We start from the raw sequence: 27,358 nt of genomic DNA, 5'->3' as shown, positions 1-27,358 counted from the left end.
GGGCACACGGGGGACCCGAGAGACTGCACAGAGTCCCAGTCTCAACGCATAACTGGGGGACCAAGGCCAGCAGCTGGCCGCTCCCCATGGCTCTAAGGACAGGCAGGACCCACATAGCACAGGTGTGTCCTGAGGGTGCTCAGGGCATGTCATGTCTCTTACCGTTATGTTTTCTTCTGCTGTTATGGAAAAAAGCGCTTTCAGCTGTGTTCTGTTCTAGAAAAGGAAAAAAGAAAACACTTTCAGCAACAGTTTGGGGTCTGACACATGGGATAACATTTGGTGCGATTTCCAACCCTCCAAGCCTGGAGCTACAATCAGCCCTAACTGCTGCACAGGTCAGAGCTTGTGAAGGTCTCACCATCAGGAGGAAGGGGCTTTGCGGATAGGATCCCTCCCTCTCTACTGGAGGCCATGTGAAATCCAAACACCAGCTTCGCTAATATCCAGAGAAAGTCATGGCAGCATGCCCTTGTGGAGAAACGCTTGGGGTTGGGCACTGACTCCAAGCCTGTGACCAAGGCAGGTCACCTCCACTCTCCCACCGTCTGCCTCCTTCACAAAGGTAGACGCAATCCTGGGCTCTGACTGCACTGCACGTGTTCTTCTCTCACTCAAACGCACTTGATTCTCCAAGCCCCAACCGGCTGTGGGTCTATTCCTAATGCTCTCTAATATTCCTCTGCTGAGAAGATACAGGAAACAGAAAAATAAAGTGTGTCATGGTATCCACCTGTCTAACCGCATGGTGACCGACAAGACCCACCGTGAGAACATACTTCTTCCTGGGGGTAAAGGCAGAATAGCTTGCCACTGACAGGCTGTCTATAGGGTGGTGGTTAGGGCCAGGCTGTCTAAGTTCATACAGGGCCCCACTGCTCACCAGCAGTTGGACCTTGGGCAAGGTATTAGCCTCTCTGTGCCTCTGTTTTCTCATCTGTGAAATGGTAATCATATTCAACTCACAGAATTGCTATGAAGATTAACTTAGGTAATATAGAACCCTGAAGAGTGCCTGGCACTAGGGAGTGCTATAAAATATTACTGCTATTGGTGGCTGTAGGTAGTAGTAGTAACACTAGCAGCAGCAGCAGCAGCAGTAGCAATAGCAGGCCGGGGGCGGTGGCTCACGCCTGTAATCCCAGCACTTTGGAAGGCCAAGGCAAGTGGATCACCTGAGGTCAGGAGTTCAAGACCACCAGCCTGGCCAATGTAGTGAAACCCCATCTCTACTAAAAATCAAAAATTAGCTGGGTGTGGTGGCGGGCACCTGTAATTCCAGCTACTCAGGAGGCTGAGGCAGGAGAATGGCTTGAACCCAGGAGGAGGAGGTTGCAGTGAGCTGAGATCATGCCTTTGCACTCCAGCCTGGGTGACAAGAGTGAAATGCTGTCTCAAAAATAATAATAATAATACTAATAATCATAAAATTTTTAAAAAGCAATAGCAATAGTAGTAGCAGTAGTATCATTATATAGAACCAGACTGGCTGGGCGCTGTGGCTCACATTTGTAATCTCAGCACTTTGGGAGGCCGAGGCAGGTGGATCATGAGGTCAGGAGCTCGAGACCAGCCTGGCCAACATGGTGAAACCCTGTCTCTACTAAAAATACAAAAATTAGCCAGGTGTGGTGGTGGGTGCCTGTAATTCCAGCTACTCAGGAGGCTGAGAGAGGAGAATCGCTTGAACCCGGGAGGCGGAGGTTGCAGTGAGCCCAGACTGCGCCATTACACTCCAGCCTGGGCGACAAGAGTGAAACTCTGTCTCAAAAAAAATAAAAAGAACCAGACCTTGGGACTTAGAGCTTGCAGCCCAGTGAGCTCAGCAACCCATGTAATTCTCATTACAGACACGACTAAGGCATTTTTCTGTAACCTGAGCTATGCTCCTCCCAAGGTAGCAAATCCCCGATCCATGCCCTACAGATGTTATGGCAGCAGCGCTAGGAAGCAGTGGGACTTCCCAAATCCACTGTGGGCCAGCAGGCAACCTCATGGAGGCTTCAGAGAAAATCAAAATACCGTAAGTCCTCTTTTCATAGGAGGGAAATGGAACAGTTTTAGAATATGACTCTAAAGAAGAGACACCTCTGAGGCATTCATTCACTTGGCCTTTTCTGTTCTTGAGTTACCTCTGCTTTGGAATACGTACGGTGCCTTGGGGTCTCAGGGTCTCCTGAGCTGGAGCCTGAGGCTAAGTTCAGAGCCCACATTCTAGTACATTCTGCTGTGTTCCCACAGATACGCAGATAAGAGCCTAAAGCGTGCTATCAAAGCTTGTCTTCAACTCTTTGTGAAACATAAATCCTCACTCCAGTAAATGCATGCAGTTACGTGTTTTAGTTCCTAGCATGAAGCCAGAAAACATGGACCAAGTGGGATTCAACACAATGTTACTGAGCACCTATTACGTGCAGGGTTCTCTTTTTGGCACTGGAGACACAGCTGTGAATAGGACACACTAGGTCCCTGGTTTCATGGAGCTGACATTCTAGTGAGGGAGTGGGGGAGGGGTTCCTAAGGGGTAGAGTCAATATCACAGACAGGAACCAAACAAAGTAACAGGCGGGACTATTTCAGGGTGGGGCAGGGGAAGCCATGAGGAAGGTCCTCCCGGAGCATGCAGGGAGCCAGGCTCTGCGGAACCACAAACCTCCCCCTGCTCAAGCCAGCCCGGCCCAGGAATACACACAGCTGGCCAGGAACACACACACATAGCTGCCCAGGAACACGCACAGCTGCCCGGGAACACACACAGCTGCCCAGGAACACACACAGCTGCCCGGGAACACACACAGCTGCCCGGGAACACACACAGCTGCCCGGGAACACACACACAGCTGCCTGGGAACACACACAGCTGCCCGGGGCTTCAGCTCCTGAGGCTCCTGCCTGAGGACATGGAAGCTTCCATTTCATTTCATTCAGAGTTTCTGATTTGCTTTCTGATGCTTACCTTGTCTTTTCCTTATCATTATCTTACCTTATCTTGCTAATTTACTTGGTTTCCTGCCTTCTGAAATTGTTATGATTTCTTCTGGACCATTTTATCCATGTTTTCAAAAATCTGCCTTTGTTCTCTATTTTTGTAACCTTATACTGAATTATTTCCTGAGAGAATTGTCCTTCCCAATAGTTTTATGTCAATTTCTTGTATCTTGTATTTAGCCTCTTTCATGTTATCTAAATTTATCTAAGGTTTTTTGTTTTGTTTTGTTTTGTTTTCCCCTCATTGCAGCAGAACCACCACACTGGCCTCGCAGCCTCAGGGTGGAAGGAGGCCTCAGGAGGAGGCTGCAGGGTACAATCTGATTCTGTTATGTGACCTGGGGCAGTCACAGTCATGCTATGAGCCGCATCTTCTGTGTCCGTGAATAGGGAAGACTTTCTCCAGAGGCTGAAGACATAATAAAATGACAAAAGGAAGCAGAGCATCATGATCTCCTTGAAGTTGGGGACCACATCTCCTCCAGCCTGTACCCGGGGCGTGCAGCACCTGCCAGGACAGGCAGCCAGCAAGCATTCACTGCGTAAGTGAACCCACCACAGGGGCAGTGAGAGATGGGGAGACTCACAGTAATGGTGTTATGGGCCAGACTGGGTTTCCCAAAATTTATATGTTAAAGTCTGAAGTCCAGTGCCCTAGGATGGTGACTGCATTTGGAGACAGGGTCTTTACAGAGGTAGTAAGGTAAAGTGAGGTTGCTAGGCTGGGTCATGGTCTTGCATGCCTGGTGTCCTTATAGAAGAGGCTAGGACAGACGTGCAGCCAGGGAAGGCCTTAGGAAGACACAGGGAGAAGGCAGCCTCCAAAAGCCAAGAACAGGTCTCAGAAGGAATCAGCCCTGCAGACACCCTGATCTCTGGCTTCCAGCCTCCTGGACAATACATTTCTGTTGTTTTTAAGTCTAGTCTGTGGTACTTTGTTATGGTAGCCCTGCAAAATTAATAGTAATGGTAACTACCGGTTAGTTGCTTACAGTGTGCAGGACACAGGGAAGAGAATTCACATGTATTGATTACCTATCCTTATGATAACCTCGTGTGAGGACCAGAGGGGTTAAGTAACTTAGGCAAAGTCACATGGGCATTACTAAGGGAGCCCAGTTCACGGCAAGGTGTGTGAGACTCCAGGGCCTGTGCCCTTATCTGCTAGGTGGCATCACTGAAGGAAGGAAGGAACTAACAGGTCTTCTGTCTGAAGTGTCCCTGTTTCTAAAACAACCTCTCTTGGCAGTGGCAAGACAGAGATTAAAGTAACACAGGTAATACCCGTGACGAGCTCTGAAAGGTGAGTTGGGCAGGAAGCTTGAGGCTCTCTCCGTTCCCGAGGTCTCCAGCCTGGAGCGTGGCTGCGTAGCTGACAGCAAAGGCATCTCCCACTGCGCAGAGAAAAGCACGTGTGACTCAGGGAGGGCTTGGCCACGCCCCCGGCTGCACCCCACCACACCCCAGACACATCCTGGCCCCCGGCTTCAGTGGTTCCAAGGGAGGCCACCATGGCAGTGATGCCTGCAGCAAGGAAGCCCTTTGTATTGCACACAGCTGGGTGCGGGGAGGGAATTCTCTGAGTGGTAAGCTGGGGAGAGTGAGCTGGGTGGACTCCTGGACTCCCACTCCTGACGTTTCCATTCACGAGTGGGGGTGCACCACCTGCAACAGGGCTGGCTCTCCTAGCCCTTTCTCACTGTGCAGCGCACCTCATCCCATAGGTAAGTTTGGGTGGGCTGTGCTCAGCCCATCCTGCTAGGGAGAGGCTGTACCAGGACTGGAGGCCTTCGCCTGATGTGGCCAGGTGGGTGACGGAGCCCGTCTAACTCTGCCAGTCACTGTTTTCACCTAAGCTTGTCCTCCAATCTGCCTTTCTCCCTAACAGAGTTTACTTATAGCCCTAAAACGCCACAATATGCCTCATTTCTCAATGTATGCAGACCTCAAAAATATATATAGATACATATATACACACATATATATAACATATATACACACACATATATATAACATATATATACACACACACACACATACATATATATAGAGTAAAGAAAAGAGGAGGGATGCTCACTTAGCCAAAGGAATCACTGGCATTTTTGTTTTAAAAATCCTCAACATTTTCATTTTTATTTAAAAATTTTTATTTATTTATTTCTGAGACAGGCTCTCTCTATGTTGCCCAGACTAGTCTCGAACTCCCAGGCTCCAGTGATCCTCCTGCCTCAGCCTCCTGAGCAGCTGGGACTTTAGGTGTGGACCATGCTCATCTCATTTTATTTTTATATATCCTAGAGCTAAGATAATGAACGTAAAGTGATAAAGATAATGGCAGTGACAATGACAATGACGGGGAAAGAAGTCATAGTCAGACCTTCCCCATACAGTGATTTCATCACTCTCCACGTGCTGCACCTGCATTAACCCAGCTGATCTCCACACACTGCCCCGAGATGGATGGAGAACACATGATTTTCTGCAACATACAGAAGAAGAAACTGAAACTGAGAGACAGTGACTGGCTTAGGATCACCCCGCTGATGGACAGGGAGCCACCCGACCCTCTGGGTCCCATCATCTTTTCCCCAAACAACACTGGCTCTAATAAAAGAAAAGCACCAAATAATAATGATGTGGTCAGAATGTCAATGAACTGGGACCTGACTGGTCATATGATTTTATAGTTATCTACTTATGCTTTGGGGGGAAAAAAAAAAGTCACCTGTGCCCCAAGGTGAAAATCAATGTCACATTCCTTGGCGTAGCGGTGAGTTCACAGATAAATATGATTTGGACACTGCCCTCAGGGAATGTAGAGCCGAGTAGGTAGAGCTAAGCATGGGCATAAATAACAAGAATGGAGCAATAAGAATAAAAATAACACCAACAGTGGCCAGGCATGGTGGCTCACGCCTGTAATCCTAGCACTTTGGGAGGCCAAGGCAGATGGATCACCTGAGGTCAGGAGTTCGTGACCAGCCTGGGCAATATGGTGAAATCCTGTCTCTACTAAAAATACAAAAATTAGCTGGGCATGGTGGCACATGCCTGTAGACCCAGCTACTTGGGAGGCTGAGGCAGGAGAATCACTTAAATTCGGCAGGTGGAGGTTGCAGTGAGCCGAGATTGTGCCACTGCACTCCAGGCTGGGCGACAAGCATGAAACTCCATCTCAAAAAAAAAAGAAAAGAAAAGAAAAAACCACCAACAAAATACCTCCTATCACCAGGAGCCCAGGAGCACTTTCCACAGCCGGGCTGCGTCATACTGCTTTAACTCCCTTACCCTCACAGCGCCTTCCTAGGTGGGTGTTACTAGCATGCCCAGAGGAGAGATGGAGAGCCAAGGTTCAGAGACATGCAGTGTGCACGTGCTAGAGCAGAAGTCCATGAATTCACATGTGGAAAGTGCCTAGAATGGCCCTAGGCTCCAAGCAGGGAAGCAGGAAGGGGCAGGTAATCTCTGTGGAAGTTTGGAGGCAGAGGGGTGACTTTGGGGCAAGGGATTGGGTAGGGCTTTCTAGAAAAGGTGACACCAGGGCCAGGTCCCAAAGAAAAGAGATGATTTGTATATTCAGAGTTGGGGAGAGGTGCTTTCCTGACCCACACAAGAGCAAGAGTAGATGCTAGGAGATAGGAGAAGGGTAGGAAGCTGGATCTGGCAGGAGCATGGACCATGAAAGGTCTGCGGGGAAATGAGATGAGAGACGTGCAGGACCACAGGCTGAAGAGGGTGTTGGACACCTTCCCTTTACCAGGCAGAGTGTCTGGGTGACATTGTCTCCTTGATTCTATCTCTACGACTCCACAATGGACTAATATTCGCACAACCAGAGCACTTCAATAGCTTTGCAGAAGCCATGCAGCTTCTCAGTCACAAGGCTGGGAGTCACCCAGGTCCATCTGAGGCTGCATCTATGCTCTGCTCGTGGCTCCATGCTCCATGCTTTGAACACGAGTTAAGAATAGCGGATTCATCTTTATATCATTGAAGGCAGGAAAGCACTGAAGATCACTTAGCTGGGACATCTCATAACAACTTTTATGACATCATTTAAATCAGAGCCAGCAAAAAGGTCACTACTTGTGGGCAAACTCCACTAGTAGCTTCTGTCAATAATAGCGTGTTAAGAAGGATTCTGAGGCCTTATCTAGGCTCAGAGGGAAGGAACAGCATGACTGATGAGCAATGTGTGCCGTGAGTACGGAGGCATGGAGTCGGTAAGAGTTCCAGGCGTGTAAGAAGCATGACGGTTTAAAGGTTGCCAGGGTGCACAGGGAGCCACACTGCCTGAGCTTGACTCAGCCTTGACAGCGGCCAGCCCTATGACCTCGGGCAAGCTTCTCAGCCACTTTAGTCCCAGTCTCTTCATCTGTAAATGAGGTCCTACTAAGAATAAAAGATGTCTTTGCCCTCCTAGGGAAACTAAGTTCTGAAGCCATGGTACCAACTGAATCCCAGAATTGGTTTTAAACCTGCTTAATTGACCAATAACAGCCCACCTCAGGAAACGAACCTCTGAAAGCCAACCAGTGAGGGTGGCAGAGTCTACAAGCCAACCAAGCAGCCCTGGAGTTACCCCAGTGAACATGCTTGAACATCTGAACACGCCTGGACAGCTCAAGAACATGCTACTGAGACGGATGTCAACCCACTCCCACTCTGTCCAGCACAACCCAAAACAAACTCTTCATCTTCCAGAGTGATGGTTAATCTTGGTGATCTGAGTGACAGGTATACTGGGGTCCACTGTCAACTCTATCTTTGTGTATGTTTGAAATTTTTCATAATAAAAATTGACTATATATTTTTAAAAATTTCCCACAACTCTTTCCCCAAATCCAACATCTCTCTAAGATAAATGAGAAATTCAGCTTTTTGGTTACAGATATTGAACGTGGTCTCTTTTCTCTTTTTTTGATACCCTGATAGGAAGATCCACCGTGAGGATTAAGAGAGTGAACACGTGTAAGGCTTTAAGAACATGCCTGACCCACAACACATTCACCTGGAAGTATCTGTGCATATTCTCATTTGTCATCCCTGACTTCAGAACGCTTTGCTGTTACCTTGCAGAAACTTCTTGCTAAAAGCCTGGAATCCTTCCGAGGTCCTGTTTCCGATGGAGTCCCAAATGGTGAGGCCAGCAATGCTGTCCAGCAAGAGCAGCTCCGAGAGGCTGGCTGACGAGGTTGTCTTGGTGTTGTTAACAAGCAGCCATATGCGGGCTGTCTGTGCTTCGCTCGACCCGGACACCTAGGGCAGAAGGAGAAGGCATGAGGGCAGATTTGCTGACAAGTCCAGCTTCCTAAAATGGGGCATGAGCCCAGCCTGTGCACATTAGGCATCCAGGAAGAAGGAGGGTAGCACGGTCTCGCAGAGGGTCTGGGAATTTATCAGTCTCCGTATGATTTCAAAGACCCCCAAGAGGGTTTTGACCCACACTTGCCAAGCTGTTGCTTGGAGACAGTTTCAAAGAAACTGAGATGCTGAAATGCAGTGAAATCATCCTTGCAGAGAATCTTAGAAGAAAAATCTCCAAGTGCAGAACCAGTCCGGTTGGGGAGATTGTGATAACCAGTGCTACCAAGCAAACAATGGCTCCTTGGTACTTAGTTATTTTGAAGATTCAGCCTCAGCCCAGGGTCTCTGATGGTCATGTGATCTCCAGGAAGGACCCGAGCAGCTCGTCCGCCTCTTGGATCATCTCCCACATTCAGGCTCTGCCCAGCATGTGTCTCAGTGGCTCTACTGCCGGAAGCCATCCAGTGGCCCATGCAACAGGCTCATCAACTGCACTCTGCACTCTTGCCCTGCCTTCCTCTCTAATCTTGTCTCCCAGCCCTCCTGCACCAGCTTCTCTCCAGCTCTGCTGAAATACGTGCAGGAGCTAGAAAAAAGAGAAGGAAGCAGTGTGTGTGCTGAGATGAGCGAGCTCTGGAATATAAGAAGTGATAAAAGCAAGCTTCAGAACTGTGTGTAATATACTGCCACCTGTGTGAAAAAAAGTGGGGGAGAAAGAAGGTACATGTATGTATACATGCATGTGCACACACTTATAACTGCATGCATATGGCAGAAAAAGTCACTAGAAGGATATACAAGAAACTACTAAAACTGATTGCATCCAGGAAGGCAAACAATGTAGTTGAGGGCCTGTGATAAAATGAGGGTGGCACAGGAAAGGCTTAACTCAGCAGGCCTGGGCTGTCCAAACCCTCCACATTCAGGAGAAAGGACTGGCCCTTGAGCAGCTCCTGAAAGATAACCTCTAAAGCCTGCAGAATATCCTTGCCTGATTACAGTGTGGGTTGTTTTTTTTGTTTGTTTGTTTGTTTTGGTTTTTTTTAATATGCCTGGGTCCTTTGACCTCACCAGATAGCTGATGCCAATGAGTTGTGATGGGTGCCTTGGACCCTGCTGTACTGAAACGACCTCTGGAGGGGCTGGAGAACGAGTAACTGAGGTCAGTCTCATGGGTGCTCCATGCCTATGTGACTGAGCCTGAGAAAAACCCTGGACCTGAAGGCTCCAGTGAGCTTCCCTGGTTAGCAATATTCCATCTGGATTGTCATACATCATTGCTGGGAGAACTAAGCTCTGTCCACACAACTCATCCACTGGGAGATACAGCTGGAAGCTCATGCCTGGTCTCTCCTGGGCTCTGCGACATTCACCTTTTTCCTTTCCTGGCTTTAATCTATACCCTTTCTCTGTAATGAACTGTAACTGAGCAGAATGGCTTTTCTGAGTTCTGTAAGTACTTCTAGCAAATCACTGACCCTAAGGCAGGTGCTGGAGACCCCTGACACCAGGATAATATGTGGGATTGTAACCATCTTGTAGGATTAGGAAGGTTAAAGACCTAAAAAACATTAAACAACTTTGAAAACTGTCAGGTACCCTATTAATGATTATAATCTGAAACAAAATATATCATACTTTTTTCCCATTCTAAATGATCTCTGCGGATTTTTACTGACAATTATTTAATTGTAACAAAAATAATCTCAGTCCCAGTGTTGCCATGTGAGATATCACAGACCTTGCTATGTGTTCATTGCTCATGTGTCTAGACTTGTGTAGGTAAGCCCATGATTTATCAGTTCTGAAATACATGACACTACTAAAATGATCTGGGCAAAATCCAGTTATTTTCTCTTCAAATATACACCACCAGTGGAAACTTACCAGTGCACATTTCTGAAAAATTACTCCATTTTCAGAAGTCCCTTGAACTTCTCTTGAAATGTCCCCGTACTACAATAAAATGTAAAAGTTATTAGAAAATGAGAAATATTTCATGCTATATATATTTAATAAAAGTACAAGATGATGAAATTTTTACAGAGGGTAGAAAGATTACTGCTACTAACCCTTAAGTAATCTTGAAGTCTTATTTTTAAAAGAGCATTAAAGGATTGGAAATTAAAACTTATGGAAAGAAGAATGGGGACATGAGCTTACACCACAGTGTATTCCTGGTCTGGGTGCATGTGTGGGACACCTGTTGTCACAGGGCTCAGCCAACCAAGACTGACATACCAGCAAGGGGGATGTGGGCAGAGCAGTGAAGATATCATTTAACATGTAGCGTGTGCTTACCAGGTGTGGGCTGACAGTACACCTGTGCACCACGGTGCGCTGGAACAAAGGGCAGTGTGTCTGGGGGCTCGGGGCAGCCTCTCTGTGAGCTTGATCCCTCATCAACATAAGGAATCCCCCCACCAAGGCTTGGCCTCCTCCAGCCCTGCAATGGCTCCTATGAAAAGGTTCCAAAGGAAAGCCAGGGCTCATCCATCAAACACAAGCCTCCTGCTGCCCTTGAAACCACAGGTTTCCTTTCCGTTTGACTAATAACAAATATCTGTTCATTTCTGCTCCTGCCATGCTCCCTGCCCCAGGGCCCTGCAGGATCCACACACCTCCTTTAAATGGGACTGGACCCTTACTGCATCAAGGAAGCCCTCCTTGGCTCTCCTTCCTGTGATGACCACATCTTTCCCACTCTCTGCCTTGCGCACCTGTCACCTGCAGTGGAACAAGCTGTATTCTGAGTCACGGACTCTGGCAGCTCTCAGTGATATTCATAATCATATGTTTTGTATATTTTTTATTTATTTTGTTTATTTTTGTAGAGATGGGGTCTTGCTATGTTTCCCAGGCTGGCCTTGGACTCCTGGCCTCAAGTGATCCTCCTGCCTTGGCCTCCCAAGGTGCTGGGATTATAAACGTGAGCCACCACACTGGGCCTAATAACCATAAAATGTCTGTCATTGGCTGAGGGCCAGGCATGGCAGCCATCACTTTACATACATGAGTTCTATTACTCCCATTTTATAGATGAGGAAACTAAGGCTCAGAAAGGTCAATACTCTTGCCAAAGATCACTCAGGCAGGAAGCTCGAGACTCTCCCCAGGCCTGTGTGACTCCAAATCCTGTGATCTTTCCACAACATGCATTCCCTCTCCACAGTGTAACCCTCTCATTGTGTAGAAAATTAACAAAAATGCCATTTTCCAAAGAACACACGGACAATATGCAACAGCATCAGCCTGACCCAGGCCTCTGATTCAGTTGAGCTTCCATCCACCACACCCACCCTAATGCCTTTTTTACGTGCTGGGACCCTAAGAGAATTTGCCAAAGCCCTCAAGCAGGGACCTGGCTTTCTCTTCTGACCTTCATATAGCATCTTGCAAACAATAACTGATAAACACAGCTTGTGGAGCAAATAAATGCAGAAGGGACGACTGAGTATGGAGGGTGCTGCCCTGTGAGGTGACGAGTTACCTGTTCTTTCCAGGAACAATGAGTACTGTAGTGGGTTCAGAGATGAACCCCAAAGGATATGTCTGTGTTCTGATCCCCAGAACCTGTGTATGTGTCCTTATTTGGAAAAGAGGTCTCTGAAGATGTAATTAAACTAAGGATCTCAAGAGATCATCCTGGACTATCCAGGTGGGCCCGACATCCAATGACAAGTGTCCTTATAAGTGGCACATAGAGAAGACACAGACACAGAGGAGGCCAAGAGCAGATGGAGGGAGAGAGTCAAGCGATCCAGCCACAGCCAAGGATGGCCTGGAGCCACCAGAAGCTGGAAGAGGGAGGAGGATGCTCCCCTAGAGCCTGCAGAGGGAGCGTGGCCCCACCAGCACCGGGCTTCCAGACTTCTAACCTCCCCAGCAATGAGAAAATACATTCCTGTTGTTTTCAGCCATGCTGTTTGTGGTCATTTGTGACAGCAGCCCCAGGAAATTAACATCACTACTGAGCAGGGAGCCCAAAAAAGGGCTCTTGGCCATCGTAGCTCATTGGCCAAGCTCAACAGTTCTCATACTACGTTAAGTCACTGAACCCACGTTACATAAAACAGAATAGAAAACAACAGCAAGAGCACGGAGCTCTGCCACTTCTACCTGTGGGACATGGAACTAGTTTCTTAATCTCTCTAATCCTCAATTTCCTGTCTGTAAAATGAGAATAAAAATATTACTGTTTAAGAAACTCGTAATGAGGCTCAAGTGAGATTATACATAGAAAGTGCTAAACCCAGTGCCCGACCCATAGTAAAGGCTTGTGAAATGCTCACTGCTATTACGGGCACAGTCATTTTTAATAGCTGGGAGTCACTCGGTCTGGTTAAAGCACAATCCAATCCCTGCTTCAGAAACACCAGATGAGGCAGCCTAATGCTGAGTCAAACCTCCTCTCCATCTAAATACTGTATGTTGTGTAGCAGAAATAGCACCTTGGAAAAATAAATGGGTTTGCTACCCAGTGATAACTATATTTAGTGAAAGAGGAGGAATAGGGTTTTTTTAAGCAACAAAAGCCCGTGCCATTTTATATACAGCCCATAATTGGTTTATTTCCAACTTCTGGTATTTGTGTTAAAGTATTGAACTTAATACTTACCAGGTGGTGTGTTATAGGAGACTCTCTTTTAAATAAGTTCTTCTTAGGCCAGGAGGGTATAAAAGCAAATAAGGAATGAGCCCATGGCCCACTAGAGGCTGCAGAAGTTGAGAGTGGGATAAAGACTTCCATTTTCTTGTCCAATTTCATTCCAAGTGGTGCTTCCACTGCAAAACAGCAACACACCCGTTTTATATAATGCGGAAAGACAGTAAGACATAGAACTTAACCTCTAGAGACAGACTACAGAGTACATGGAAGGTACTTGGAAGACGTTTGTTGGGTAAGTAAGTTAATGAATGAATGAATGATATCATCTCTTTGCCAGGAAAATGAGACATGCTCACTGGGATGCTACAGAACTTAAGAAGAGCATTTTTCAAAGCCTCGTCTCCTTACCTGGGTTGTGCAGCCCCACCTAGGAATCAGAACTGCTGGGCAAGAATGATGCCTGGGATGATTCTTACACACATGACATTAGACAGCCCTGGGCTCGAGTCCTGGCTCTGCCCCTCCAGCTGTGAGTCCTTGGGCATAACCTCTAACCTCTCTATACCTCGGTTTGCTTAATTCTAAGGCAAACAGCATAGTCTCACCTCACTAGGTCCTTCTGGGCACCCGCCTACTGCAGAGTAAGCCCTCAGTGAACACCACCAACCACCATCCTAAAGAGGATGTGTGCATGGCCAGACACAAACGCCTGCTGAGCCCTACAACAGGAAATGACTCCTGGGCCAGGCACGGCAGCTGACACCTGTAATCCTAGCACTTTGGGAGGCTGAGGCGGGCAGATCACAAAGTCAAGAGATCGAGACTATCCTGGCCAACATGGTGAAACCCCGTCTCTACTAAAATACAAAAAATTAGCCTGGCGTGGTGGTGTGCGCCTGTAGTCCCAGCTATTCGGGAGGGTGAGGCAGGGGAATCGCTTGAACCTGGGAGGCGGAGGTTGCAGTGAGCCGAGATCATGCCACTGCACTCCAGTCTGGGCGATAGAGCAAGACTCCATCTCAAAAAAAAAAAAAGAAGAAAGAAATGACTCCCTTAGATTTTTCTCTGTGTCAACACATTTGGAAAGTTCATGAGCATTGTGTGCAAAGCACAGGAATGTCACTTAAAAGGTCCGGGCTGGGCTGTCAGGGTCCCTCTTCAGTGGATGCGGCCCAGGTGCTGATCAACTGCGGGACCTTGCACAGGTCAGCTGAGTTCTCTGGGCCTCAGTTCCCCTCACCTGGGTGTGTGGTTAAGATACCAATCAGACAGGGCTGTTGTCTGAGCAGCCAATCAAATGCCACACTGCACATGAAAGTGCTTAGATGTATCCAATGCTTCAAGTCAGCAATTTTAGTTTTGAAATGACCTGGATGGTGGCATTGTGCCTTCTTGAACATTTGTCTTTTATTCAAATACAAACTAATTTGACTGAAAATAAGATGTACTTTTCAGTCTTTCTTACCCAGCATATTGACAGTAAAGACTACAAGTGCTTTTGAAACTTTCTATAGAATTTGAAAATATATGCAGGAAAAAACCTAAAATCTGATTAAAAAAAGATGTGGAGCTGGGTCCTGGATTAAATTACAGTATTTTTTTCCTTCCTTGGGTTGTATTTGGGGGTGATTCAGTTCCTCAGGTTGGGATGGGATAAGGGCTCCAATTGCATCAAGCATCGGGGAACTGATGGCCCTCGCCATGGAAACAAGTGGGTGCTCCACCAGGTGAGCGGCTGATTCAGAGCATCGGGAATGTCTGAGTAGAGCATATGGGTGCAAGTGAGACCGGACATCCATCTCCGGACCCCAGCACAGCACCTTGGGCCAGGGCACAAATGCTTGTGCAGCAAGCAACCAGGACATAAAGTCTTAAGGCCACACCTTACCCTTAAGCGCTCCATCTCTGGTCCACCCGTTTATGCCTCTCTGGCTCTCCCGGTCCTCAGCTTTAATGAAGACTCCAAGGTGATCCCTCCCTTCAGAGAGGACCCCTCCTCTATTCAGCAAGAATCCCGCTTAGTCTACAGAGCCAAGTGGGGCCCACCCGAATCCCAGCCCATCCCATTCCCCAGGACACCAGAGTTAGGCACAGAACCCAGACAACCCCACCCAGTGGCCCCAGGGATAGGTTCAGGGACAGGCCGGGGACCCACGCTGAGCCCAGGGGCCTGCAATGGAATTGTCACAGCCGCTGGGAAGTCTGCGCTGCAGGTGCCAGCCATGAGGCTCAGGAGCCGAGGACTGCCCGCGGCATTTTTCCCACCATGAGAAAAAGGACGTAACTGCCTGCGAAAGATGCTCACCAGAGGAAAGCAGGGCGGCTGAGAGGGAAGGAGAAAGGCAGAGCCGTAGGAGCACTGAGAACCTTGTGCTCCTGGGTCCAGCAGTGCCAGGGCCTGTGCGTTTCAGTTACAGATGCCAATGAATTCCTCTTGATGAAATGAGTGTCAGTTGAATTTCGACCACTGAGTGTGGCAAGCTGAATAAAGGTCCGCAAAGACAGCCAGGTCCTAACCCCATGAAGCTGTGAATGTTATCTTAGGGTCACAGACACTTTGCAAATGTGATTCCATTAAGGGCCTCGAGATGGGGAGATTGCCTAGATTATCCTGGTGGGCCCTAAATGTCATCACAGATGTCCTTATAAGAGGGAGACAGAGATTTGACAGACAGAAGAGAAGAAGGCCAAGTAACTACTGAGGCACGATGCCAAGCTGCTAGCTTCCAAAATGGAGGAGGGCAGTATCCCTAATCCATCCCTAAGGAACGCAGGCAATGCGGCCATAGATGCTGGAAAAGGAGAGGAAATGGGTTCACTTCTGGAACCTCCAGAGGGAGCAGACAGACACCTTGACTTTGCCCAGTGAAACTGATGTTGGACTTCTGCTTTCCAGTACTGTAAGAGAATAAATGTGTGTGGTCGAAGCCACTGTTTGTGAACATTTGTTACGGAAGCCACAGGAAACTAATATACCCAGTTAATTCACACGTTCTGTTTCATTCACCAAATGCCTTCAGGGGATATCAAAAAGGGCCTACCTCACCCCAGGTTCCACTGTGCACTAATGCTTCAGCCAGCTTTGAGGTGGAGGCACACTGCCCTAGTTCTGTAAGGTCAGGGAATGATCTACTTGCCCCAAGTAGAGAGATGCTGGAAGGATCAGCAGAGAGTGAGGGAGGTGGAGGAAGGAGGGCTTCAGGCTTCTGGTTTTTCATGCTCAAAACAGGGGAACATCAACCAGAAGAAAAACTCACCTGCAGTCTTAAAGTGACAGCATTCCACTTTGGGCCAAATCATACAGGGCAAGTCCTAAAAAATTCAAGACACAAAGTCATTAATGGAACACATACTTCTGAGAAGTGGTAATAAATAATCTTTGTAAATGACTCACATGGAGAGGACATGCACTTTTTTTTTTTTTTTTTTTTTTTGAGACAGAGTCTTGCTCTGTCACCCAGGCTGCAGTGCAGTGGCGCGATCTTGACTTACTACAAGCTCCACCTCCTAGGTTCACGCCATTCTCCTGCCTCAGCCTCCTGAGTAGCCGGGACTACAGGCGCCCACCACCACGCCCAGCTAATTTTTTTTTGTATTTTTAGTAGAGACGGGGTTTCACCATATTAGTCAGGATGGTCTCCATCTCCTGACCTCGTGATCCACCTGCCTCAGCCTCCCAAAGAGCTGGGATTACAGGTGTGAGCCACCGCGTCCGGCCAAGGACCTGCACTTTCATCCAGAAGTGTGAAGTAAACTTTTCTAAGTCAGCCATTCCCGGTAGCTTCTGAGTAAAGAATTCCCTTCTCTTTCCCAGGGAGAAAATCAGCGCCCTCATGAATGCATTTCTGGGAGCTGTCAAGGGAGGCCGCACCATGTGATTGAAATGTCTTATCATCAGACAGACCTGGGTTCAAACCTCAGCCCTGCCCTCCATCAACTCTGTGGACCCTGGGTAAGCCAACAGCCTGCGAATTCCCAAGATCCTGCAAGTTTCCAGGGTGGTAGATAAGACACTAGATGAGGAGTGGAGAGAACTGGACTCTAGCTGGAACCATTTATTCACTGTGTGTCCTTGGCTAAGTCTCTCAGCCTCTCTGAGCCTCAGATCCCTCTTCTGAAAAGTGACCTCAAAGCCTCCGCCGAGTCTGCTCAGCCTCATTGGTGATGAAAATTTGTCTAAACTGAGCCTGGCCAAACCCTTCCAATTTACCTTTATGAATCACTGGGCTCTAGAAAGACTCAGACCTCTCTACTGAATAATAGTAAAAGCTCTCCCGGATGGAACCTTCTCCATGTGCCAGTGCTTACGCTATGAGCACTGAGTGAACTGTACAAGTAGTCCCTATAGAAACGCATGAAGCATTATACTCATTTTACAGCACTACCCCCAGGCTACGGTAATGAGATAACTCACTCCAGAGCCTGGCACGCAAGCAGCCTGGCCCAGCACATGTGCTCACCCTGCACGCGACGGCTGGTTTCTGTGTAATGGAAGAAGAAAGGATGTGTATGTGAGCTGAGCAGGATGCTCAGGCCTGGCTTTGGGTCCAGTTCCAATGACTAGTCCATGTGGCTACTGTTCACATGGCTCTCACATGGGCCAGACACCATGGAAAGCATAAGGTGGGACAGGATCGACGGGACAACTGTTGTGGCCACTGTCTGTGTGTTTCAGGCCCAGTCCTTACAGGACTCCAGGACCCTGGCTGGGGCAGTTCTGCTGGGGTGATGTAACCCCAGCTGGGCTGGAGGCTGATTTTCCCCCAAAGGCATGGAGGAGGCCCACCCACAGAGATGGAGACTCCTGCAGGGACACGGAGGAAATGATGGAAATTGCAGAGACAGTGGCAGAGACAGGCAAGAGGTGTGGAAAGAGGGAAAATGTGTGCAGCTCAATCCAGACAGCCTTCTACCAAACCCACCCCAGCATTCCCCATTGATGAAGCCAAACATCTGGCTTCAGTTTGTTCACATGGAGCTTATGTTATGTTATGGGCAGCGTAAAGAATTCTGTTTAAAATAGTAAATTATGGTACAAACATTCTATGGAGTACCAGGCAGCTATTAAAAAGAATAAAGCAGCATGATTCAGAATTCCACTTCTGGGCATATATGCAGAATAACTGAAAGCCAGGTCTTGAAGAGGTATCTGCACATCTGTGTTCACAGCAGCATTATTCACAATAGCCAAAAGTGGAAGCAAGCCAAATGTCCATCAATGGATGAATGGATAAGCTAAATGCGGTCCATCCATAAAATGGAATATTATGCAGCTTTGGAAAGGACAACATACGGAGACTCCATCTCTACAAAAAAAAAAAAAAAAAAAGAAAATTAGCCAGGTGTAGTGGCACATGCCTATACTCCCAGCTACTTGGGAGGCTGAGGCACAAGGAATTACTTGGAGCCCAGGAGGTCAAGGCTGCAATGAGCTATGATCATGCCACTGCACTCCAGCCCGGAAGACGAAGTGAGACCCTCTCTGAAAAAAATAAATAATAAATATTAATAATTGCCACTGCACTCCAGCCCGGAAGACGAAGTGAGACCCTCTCTGAAAAAAATAAATAATAAATATTAATAATAAATAATAGGCTGGGTATAGTGGCTCACGCCTGTAATCCCAGCACTTTGGGAGGCCGAGGCAGGCTGATCACTTGAGGTCAGGAGTTCGAGACCAGTCTGGCCCACATGGTGAAACCCTGCCTCTACTAAAAATACACAAATTAGCTGGGCATGGTGGTGGGTGCCTGAATCCCAGCTACTTGGGAGGCTGAAGCAGGAGAATCACTTGAACCCGGGAGGCAGAGGTTGCAGTGAGTGGAGATTGCGCCACTGCACTCAGGTATGGGTGACAGAGCGAGACTCCATCTCAAAAAAAAATAAAAATAAAAATAAAGAAATAATAATAGGGGACACTATGTATGTGTGTGGGCGGAGGAGGTATATGTGAACTTTCTGCGCTATGTGCTCGATTTTTCTGTAAATCTAAAACTGTTCTAAAAATTACAGTCTATTACTTAACAAATACATCCATGTGGTCTCTGATATGAACATTTGCCAATGGATGGCAAAGCATCCATTGGATGGTGCACCGAACTCCACACAAATGTATGTTTGTACAACCTCTGTCCCCCGGAACTTTCTATCCATTCTTTCAACCAGCACCTGCTGCTTGTTAGGCACTGTGCTAGGGATCACATGTCAGGCAAAGCAGACCTGGCCCCTGACCTCACCCAGGGACAAAGCTCTCCTTACCAGTGGACATTGCCACTCAGGAGGAAGCGGCAGGTTCCCAGGGAGCAAAGGACCCAGGCTGACCTCCATGAGAACCCTGGGCCAGGCCTCCCAGGGCAGTCTCGCTGGTTTCTGGGCATCTCTGATTCTTGTCCTCACCAAAGTCCCCAGCCTGGGGAGGTACCTCTCTGGGGACTCCGGCCACTCTGGGCAACCGCTCCCATAGGCACCATGCCAGGTGCAGCCGATAGCACCTTCCAATGGCCAGCCTGCCCCCTCCCTGTCATCCCTCTCTCCAAGCTGACACAGCTCCTGTCGAAGTCACCACAGCCACTCCAACGTTCCACTTAATGACCAGTCCTCCTCATCGCACACTTACCAGCAGCATTCGATATGTGCTTATTGCAGCTTCCCATGGCTGCTGTACACATCACTGCAAATGTAGTGGCTTAATACACATTTATTCTCTGATAGTTCTAGCGGTCAGAAGTCTGACACAGGTCTCAATGGACTAAAGTCAAAGTATTGGCAGGGCTGTGCTCTTTTCTGGAGGCTCCAGGGGAAAACCCATTTCCTCTCCTTTTCCAGCTTTCAGAGACTGCTGCGTTCCTTAAGTTCATGGCCCCTTCCTCCATTGTCAAAGGCAGCAGTAGCTGAGTCCTTCTCACGTTGCATCTCTCCGGCCTTCTTCAAACATCTCCTTCTGATCTCTCCTCTGCCTGCTTCTTACACTTTTAAGGACCCTGATTATTACACTGGAACCATCAGATAATCCTGAATATATTCCTTATTTTAAGATCAGTTGATCAGCAACCTGAATTCCTTGTATAATGTCAATTCCCATGGCCATGAAACCTAACATATCCACAGGTTCCAGGGGTCTAGACGTGGGCATCTTTGGGAGCCATTATTCTGCCGACCATGGTGAGCCCCTTTCTCCCTTCCTGAAATGCTCTCCACCCTTGACCTTCGGGTCACATTCCTGGTTCCCTTTTACAGAGGCCACATGTTGTCCGGCCTCCTCTGTTGGATCTTTTCCTCTCCTAGTCAAAAGTCCTGGGGTTGCTCCAGGGCACTCTTTCCAGTCGAGAGTTCCTCCTGAGGTGAGCTCATCCAGGCCCTCAGATGTTAAAGGTCATTTATACACTGACTATTCCCCCATGTAAATCTCTAGTTCATATTTCTCCCCCACAAATCCAGACTTGAATGCCTAAGAGACATGTCGAACTCAACAGCAGTGATTTCCAACCTGAGGCTGCTGCACATTAACCAGTGGCATCTCCTTTCTCCTATTGGCTCAGGCCAAAATCCTTGGATTTGTCCTTGATTCTTCTCTTTCTCTCTCTCAACCCAGAACCAATCCCAGTAAACCCCACTGGCTCTACCTTGAAAAAACATCCACAATCCAGCAACCTCTCAGTAGCCCACCATTACCTCCCCAGTCCAGCTCCCCTCCATGGCCCCCTGGCCTCCCGCCTGCCTGCTCGCCACTTTCCTGCTCACACATCCGCCTGCCATCTATTCTCACCCTTGCCACGGGGGTGCCTGGAAAGGAAACATGAGAGTGGGTCACTTTCTTGCTGAAAGCCCATCCACAGCATCCCATCTTACTCGGAACAACTGTTGGAGTCCTGGCCAGAAACAAGGCCTTGCCCGTCCCCCACTCCATTCGGGGATCCGCTCAGCTGTCACCTCCTTACAGCACCTTCCCTGCCCATCCTGTCCATATCATGAGTGCCCCTCATCTCTCAGACCACTCTGCCCACTGTGTACATCTCTACAGCCCCAACCACCAGTGGACACACCACATAGTAACATGATTCCTGCCTTTTTGCTGCTCCAAGAATGCAGGTTCCTCAAGAGCAGGGGCAGGTCTTGGTCTGCCTTGTCCTGTTATATTTCAAGCATTTAGGACAGAGCCTGGCACCTAGAAGGCCCTCAATAGCCATTGCGAAAGAATGGCCCAGAGGCCTGGTCTCCACTAACCCTCCACTGCCTCCTCCCCTTCTGATCAACTTCCAGTACAATGGTCTGCATTAATGAAAATGGTCTAGAATCTGAGCTGTCCAATATGGTAGCCACTAGCCAGATGGGGCCATTTGAGCATATGAAATGTGTAAGTTTAGCCATACATGGCTACTGTAGTGGACAGTGCCCTTTTAGACCATCTGGGAAATGGTTGTAATTGCCTCTTCTCTCTTTGTAAGAAGAAAGGGATGATAAATTCGCACAGAAATCTTGTGTTCAGGTTTATGAAGCACTTTCTTGTAGAGCCTAGACACTGACACCAAGTGCTTTGGGTTAGACAAGTCTGGGTGGACATCTTCACCTCACCTGGAATCACTGTGGCCTCAGTTTCCTCATCTGTAAAATGGGAATGTTATACCTTCTTCATAAGGAATTTTGAAAGATTAAACCAGAAAATAAATGTAAAGCCTAGCATAGTGCCCAACAGAGTAAACACACAGCAAATATACAATTGTTATTATTGCCATTATTACTACATATTACTATGTATTGCCATTCAGTAAGTCCTTACTTAACATCATCAATAGGTTGATGGAAACTGTGACTTTAAGCCAAATGGCATACAGTATAGCAAAACCAATTTTACCATAGGCTAGTTAATACAGACAAGAGCTAAGTTCCTACAGCATGCAGTGCTTCTTTTTGCTTAAAGTCAAACTATCCAAGAACCTATTGATGTTCCATGAGGACTTACTGCATATCATTGTAACTATTATTATCACCGCTCTTGTTACTGTTCTTATCATCACCATCATCATCATCTCTGATAATGCCAAGAAGTAACTATAAAATCGCCACTTTGTAGATGAGGAAGGTGAATCTCAAAGCTGGACTGAGCACCAACTTCAGGAGAATAGAGACTCAGGCACGTTGAGTGCTATATCCCCAGGAGCTGCACAGATGCATCAAGAGTATCCAATAAATATTTATAAGTTGACACATGAAATGCTCAAGTGTCCACAGCTAGTAAACAGTAGAGCTGAGGTCAGAACTCACATTTCTATACTCTCAGCCCAGGTTCTAATCCCTCAGCCACTACCTCACCACTTCCTGCCAACCTCAGTTACTTCACTTGCATTCATTCATTCAACAAATACTTTTGATCACCTACTATGTGCTATTTTGAAAATGAGGATACGTTGCCAAACAAGACATCAAAAGTTCTACTCTCAGAACACTATTTAGGAAAATTACAAGCAAAATCATAGTATACTATATATATTATACAAACAAAACAGTAACATACCATATATAGTATATTAGAAGGTGATAAGAACAGTGGAGCAAAATAAAGAAGGAAAGAGGGACAGAGAGTAATGGGGGTTGCCATTTTAAATGGGGTTATGTTGAAAGGCTTTACCAGGGTGACAGAGCGGCTGTCAGGGTATCAGGGGGAGGAGCATTAGTTCAGGCAGAGGAAAGACCCGTGCAAGGGCCCTGAGGTGGGAACACACCCAGGGTGTTCAAGGAACACAAGGAGGCCAGGGTGCCTGAGCAGGGCGAGTGAGTGGTTTCTGCTCTGGGGACAATGGGAAGCCACCGTGAGCTACTCCGTGATGAGTGGCATAATAGCCATTTTAAATGGGACACTCTGGCTGCTCTGTTGAGAACAGAGAAGTACTCAAGGGGAGATGCAAGGAGGTCAGTCAGGCGGCTCCACAATAATCCCAGAGAGAAGGTGGCAATTCAGATGAGGATGGTGTTTGTAAAGAGAGTGAAAACTGTGTTGATTGTGGGTGTGTTCTGAAAATAAAACCCATGCGATATGCTGACTAAATGTGGGACTTGGGGAGAGGGAGGAGGCAAGGAGGGTGCCAAGGCCTCCGGGCCCAGCAAGAAAAAGACAAAGGAACCACTGGCAGGAAGGGAGGCAAGGGGCAGGATTTAGGTTCTGCCTTGGTGCATGAGTTGTGGAGTGCCTGTGAGCCTCCACGGGCCATGTCAGGTAGGCATGCAGATCCATGGTGGAGCTCAGAGAAGGTCTTGGCTGGAGATGGAAATTTGGGAGCTGCCAGGGGATAGATCACCAAGGGTGTGAGTATTGACAGAAGGAAGAAGAGAACCCAGCACTGAGTCCTGGGGTGCTCCGGCCATTAAAGATCAAGTGAAGCACAGATACACTCATGATCTCCATCTTTCCTGACCAAGCTCTCAGGAAGTTTTGTTTTGTTGTTGTTGTTGTCTGAGAGAGGGTCTTGTTCTGCCATCCAGGTTGGAGTGCAGTGGTGAGATCATAGCTCACTGCATCCTCGAACTCCTGGTTTCAAGCCATCTTCCTGCCTCAGCCTCCTGAAAACCTGGGAATACAGGCATGTGGTATCACACCCAGCTATATATATATATATGTGTTTTGTAGAGATGGGGGTCTCACTATGTTTCCCAGGCTGCTTTTGAACTCCTGACCTCAAGCGATCCTCCTGACTTAGCCTCCCAAAGTGTTGGGATTACAGGCGTGAGCTTATTTGACTAATAGTTCCCTTAACTCAGAATTCCAAGGCTGCAATTTTGAAGCTACAGTAATTACACAGTGTAACAGATCATGTTACATCATATCTGGCTGATTTTTTGTTGTTCTTTTCTACAAATTTGGGACACACCCAATCCACTGAACTTGGCATCACAACCAACCTAAATTATTGTTGTGTGGTACTTCAAGTAAAATAACAAAATCATACTATTAGCATAATGAATGGTGAAAATGATGAAAGGATCCCATTCTGAAATAGACACTTATCTTTCAAAGGGGCTAGGTGGTTTCTTTCATCTCTAATTCTTGGGACATCAGATAGGCTTGCTACTGAGCACTGATTTCTCAGACATGTTGGTCTTGGGACTCCTTTACACATTTTCCAATTATTGAAGACTCCAAAAAACTTTTGTTTGTGCTGATTATATTTATCAACATTTACTTTCTTTAAATTAAAGGTGAGAATATTTTAAAGTGTCTAGTAATTCATTTTAAATAGGAATAACAATGCCATTGCATATTAACATAAATAGCATTTTTTTGAAAACTAAATAAACTAAAACTGTTTTATTTCCTAAAATAAAAAAAGTGAGAAGAATGGCATTTTTTTACATTTTTGCAAACCTCATCTATGTCTGAGTTAATGGAAGGAGCTGGATTCTCAAATCTGCTTGTACATTAAATCTGCTGCAACATCACACTTCCTGTCACCTTGGAAAACCCCATCGCACAATTGTGAGAAAATGCGTAGAAAAACTAAGTAATACCTCAGTATTACTGTGAAAATAGCTCAGACTCCGTGGACCCCTATAATGGTTCAGTGACCCCAGGGATTCCCTGGGCCCCACCTTAAGAACCACTGGGGAATAAAATGCATTCCCAGTGGGCATCAAATGATGAAATTAAAAAAGGTAAAATCCCTGCCCACAGGAACTCACAGTCCAGCAAAGGAAACAGACAAGCAGCCCAAACAATGTGGTAAATGTTCTCATCAAGAGATGTCCCAGCATCAGGGGGCCAGAGACTTGGAATATGCCAAGCTCCTCCTACATGCGGGCCACACCCATGCCAATCCCCCGACTTGGGATGTTCTCTCCTGACTCCTTCCCTGGCTAAACCTGCCCATCCTTCAAGTCTGGACTGACCTTCCAGACTAAATGACCTCCTTCCTCCACCCTCTCTCACGGCTCCCCATCCTCCTCCTCACAGCAATCACTGTGTGCAATTAGGCATTGGTCTCCCAGCCCCCTGCACACAGCATGGGACTTAGCAAAGGTGCAATAAATATAGATAGATAGATAGATAGATAGATAGATAGATAGATAGATAGATAGATACATACATACATACATACATAGATACATAGATAGATACATAGATAGATACATAGATATTGAATGAATGGATGGATAGATGGTATCAAGTAATTACATGAAGGCATCATATAATTACAATAGGAAGAACTAACCTGTGCCTTAAGGAACAGTGCTCTGGGAACAGCCCTTACACCATTGCTCAGAAGAGGAAGCAGAGACCCTGAAGGCTGTGACTTGCCCCAGGCCCCACAAGAGGGAGTGGCCAAGGCAGGGACACACATGGCCAGAGCTCTTTCCTGTACAGTGTGCAGAAGGGCTATCCAAGACAGGCCCAGAGAGACGGAAGAAGGCTGGTCCCATCAACAGCTGGGATGGGTGTGGGCAGGGCCAGGGCCCAGGGGACGTGCTCAAGATGCCAAGGGCACCTGAATACAGGTGCTCATTCCCAGATTCCTGCAAAGGCAGGGGCGGCCCTTGAGGGTGAGGTACTCTACACCCACCATAGTCCTAGATGGCTTCAGGCCCTTCCCAGTAGGCACCGTCCCTCCCTTCTGGCAGGGACCACCCTCAACACCACTGTGGCTGACAGAGGCCAATGTGCACCAGGATCTTCTGACACTGGCTTCCCAGAAGGAAGAGCTTGTGCAAAGCAGGTGAGGCCAGGCACGCAGGCTCTGAACTCGGGGGCCAGGGAGAGAGCACAGGACAGGCCTGGGGACGCGGCTCCCTGAGCCTTGGTTTTGTCACCTGCAAAACGGGCCAGATACTCCCATCTCACAGGGCAGATGCAAGTGAAAGGACCCAGGGAACATGTTCTGTCATTGGACTTTTGAAAGCTCAGGACACTGACACGGCGTTTTTCCAGTGAAAACCTAAAGACAGAAAGTGAGCAGGGTCTCTTTTAAGAGACTAAACCTCTGCCAGTGTCGCAAGTGTCCTGAGGTAGAGAACACAGCAGGACACGACCCACCACCCTAGGAGAGAGGTGGGAGGACCTCAGGGCAGCATCAATGGGCCAGACCATTGGCCAGGGCAGTCCTGGGAATAGGAGCCTGGGTGTGCTGTCAGGGGCAATAAGGTGGAGAGAAGAGTGCCAGCATGGGACAGGAGTGGCAGGATGTCTACCAGGACAGACCACCCCAGAGGTCTGGGGGAAAATGGATGGGAGACGTGGGAAAACCATCACCAAGAGCTGGAAGTGAAGTGGTGGGACCTGAAGCCAGGGAGTGGCAGTGGGGAGGGAGGAGGGGCAGACATCCGAGCTGATTTGGAGGAAAAGGCACTAGGACTGGTGACCAGCTTTGTCGGGGGAGGTCAAGTCTAGGGCTACAGCCAGGGATCCATGCCTTTCGAGTTTAGGACCACAGAGGGAGGGCCAGGGTGAAGTAGGAAGTGGCTAAATCCATCAGCCAGGAGAGTTCAGTCACCTAAGAGTCCAACCAAGAGTCCCCACTTTTAAAAACCGCTGCAATTTCCCAGTGCTGGCCTCTGCAAGGCGCTCTGCATATGTGAGCTCGTCTAACCCACTTCCACCCTCTGGGGTGGACGCCGCGACGGCCCCATTTCAACGATCAGGAAACTGGGGCAGTGGAGTGACCTGCCCTAGGTCGAAGCTCGTAAAATGGAGAGCAGGATTCGAACCCGGGTCGCTGGTGAAGTCCAAGCCGGCAGCTGCCACCCCCCCGAGGAAGGTCTCCAGTTTCCCTCGAAGCTTTCTGGCCATGAGCGGGATATACCTAAGGGCCGCGAAGCACCCTATTCAGATCCTGCCCTCCCTTCCTCATTCTTTGCGAAATACTAAGGGTCCTCCCTGCCACCGCCGGTGTAAACAAAGTAAAACCACTACAGTCACACCGGAGCCTGGGGTCGGGCCCTCCTTACCTGCGTGCTGCTCTCGGGCCCCGCCCCGCTCCGCCCCGGAGGGGTCCTCAGGCCGGGCCCAGACCTAGGAGCCACCTGGGGATCCCGGGGTGGCTGCGCGCCGAGGGGGCGCCAGCGGGGACGTGAGCTGGCGCCGAGACAGCCTCGGCCCCCCAGCGCCAGGGCCACTGCCAGGAGGCCCCCGGCCAGCACCCACGTGGGGCGCCGCCGGGAGCCCGAGGGGTCCATCGCCTGTCGGGACCCGCTACCTCAAAGCGGCGGGTGCCGCCGAGTCGCTGGAGCTTCCGGACCCCAGGCCCGCCCCGCCGCCGAGCATGCTCAGTGAGAGCCGCCGCCGAAAGTTTTCTGGAACAAACACCCGCATCTGGGGCTTGGCGGGCCAGGAGGTGCCGGACGGGCGTGGGAGGGGGAGAGCGAGTTGGCGCGGCCCGGGCGCCCGGCGGCCAGGCCTGGGTTTGCTTGCGCCCAAACCAAATCAGAGCGGGTCACTCCCCTGCTCCCCGAGGTTACCAGGACCCCAAGGGC

General features: G+C 48.4%; 1 protein-coding gene across 2 annotated transcripts in view; it reads right to left on the bottom strand.

Annotated features, from left to right (window-relative positions):
- The window catches only part of EVC2 (EvC ciliary complex subunit 2), a 146,901-nt gene that overhangs the window by 119,356 nt on the left and 187 nt on the right, over positions 1-27,358 (bottom strand). Inside the window, exons 1-7 of one of the 2 annotated variants that reach the window (XM_004038384.5) lie at positions 26,834-27,344; positions 16,162-16,216; positions 12,914-13,080; positions 10,183-10,251; positions 8,061-8,247; positions 4,273-4,382; positions 163-216 (exon numbers count right to left, since the gene is read on the bottom strand). In XM_004038384.5, the coding sequence (XP_004038432.4) occupies positions 163-216; positions 4,273-4,382; positions 8,061-8,247; positions 10,183-10,251; positions 12,914-13,080; positions 16,162-16,216; positions 26,834-27,061 (870 nt within the window). In that variant the 5' untranslated portion in view covers positions 27,062-27,344. Of the gene's footprint in view, positions 1-162; positions 217-4,272; positions 4,383-8,060; positions 8,248-10,182; positions 10,252-12,913; positions 13,081-16,161; positions 16,217-26,833; positions 27,345-27,358 lie in introns of those variants that run through there. The other variant, XM_004038385.4, reaches the window with a different exon arrangement.

This window comes from Gorilla gorilla, chromosome 3 (genome assembly GCF_029281585.2).
Source record: "Gorilla gorilla gorilla isolate KB3781 chromosome 3, NHGRI_mGorGor1-v2.1_pri, whole genome shotgun sequence".
NCBI classification, from domain to species: Eukaryota; Metazoa; Chordata; class Mammalia; order Primates; family Hominidae; genus Gorilla; species Gorilla gorilla.
This window is presented reverse-complemented; position numbering and strand designations above follow the sequence as displayed.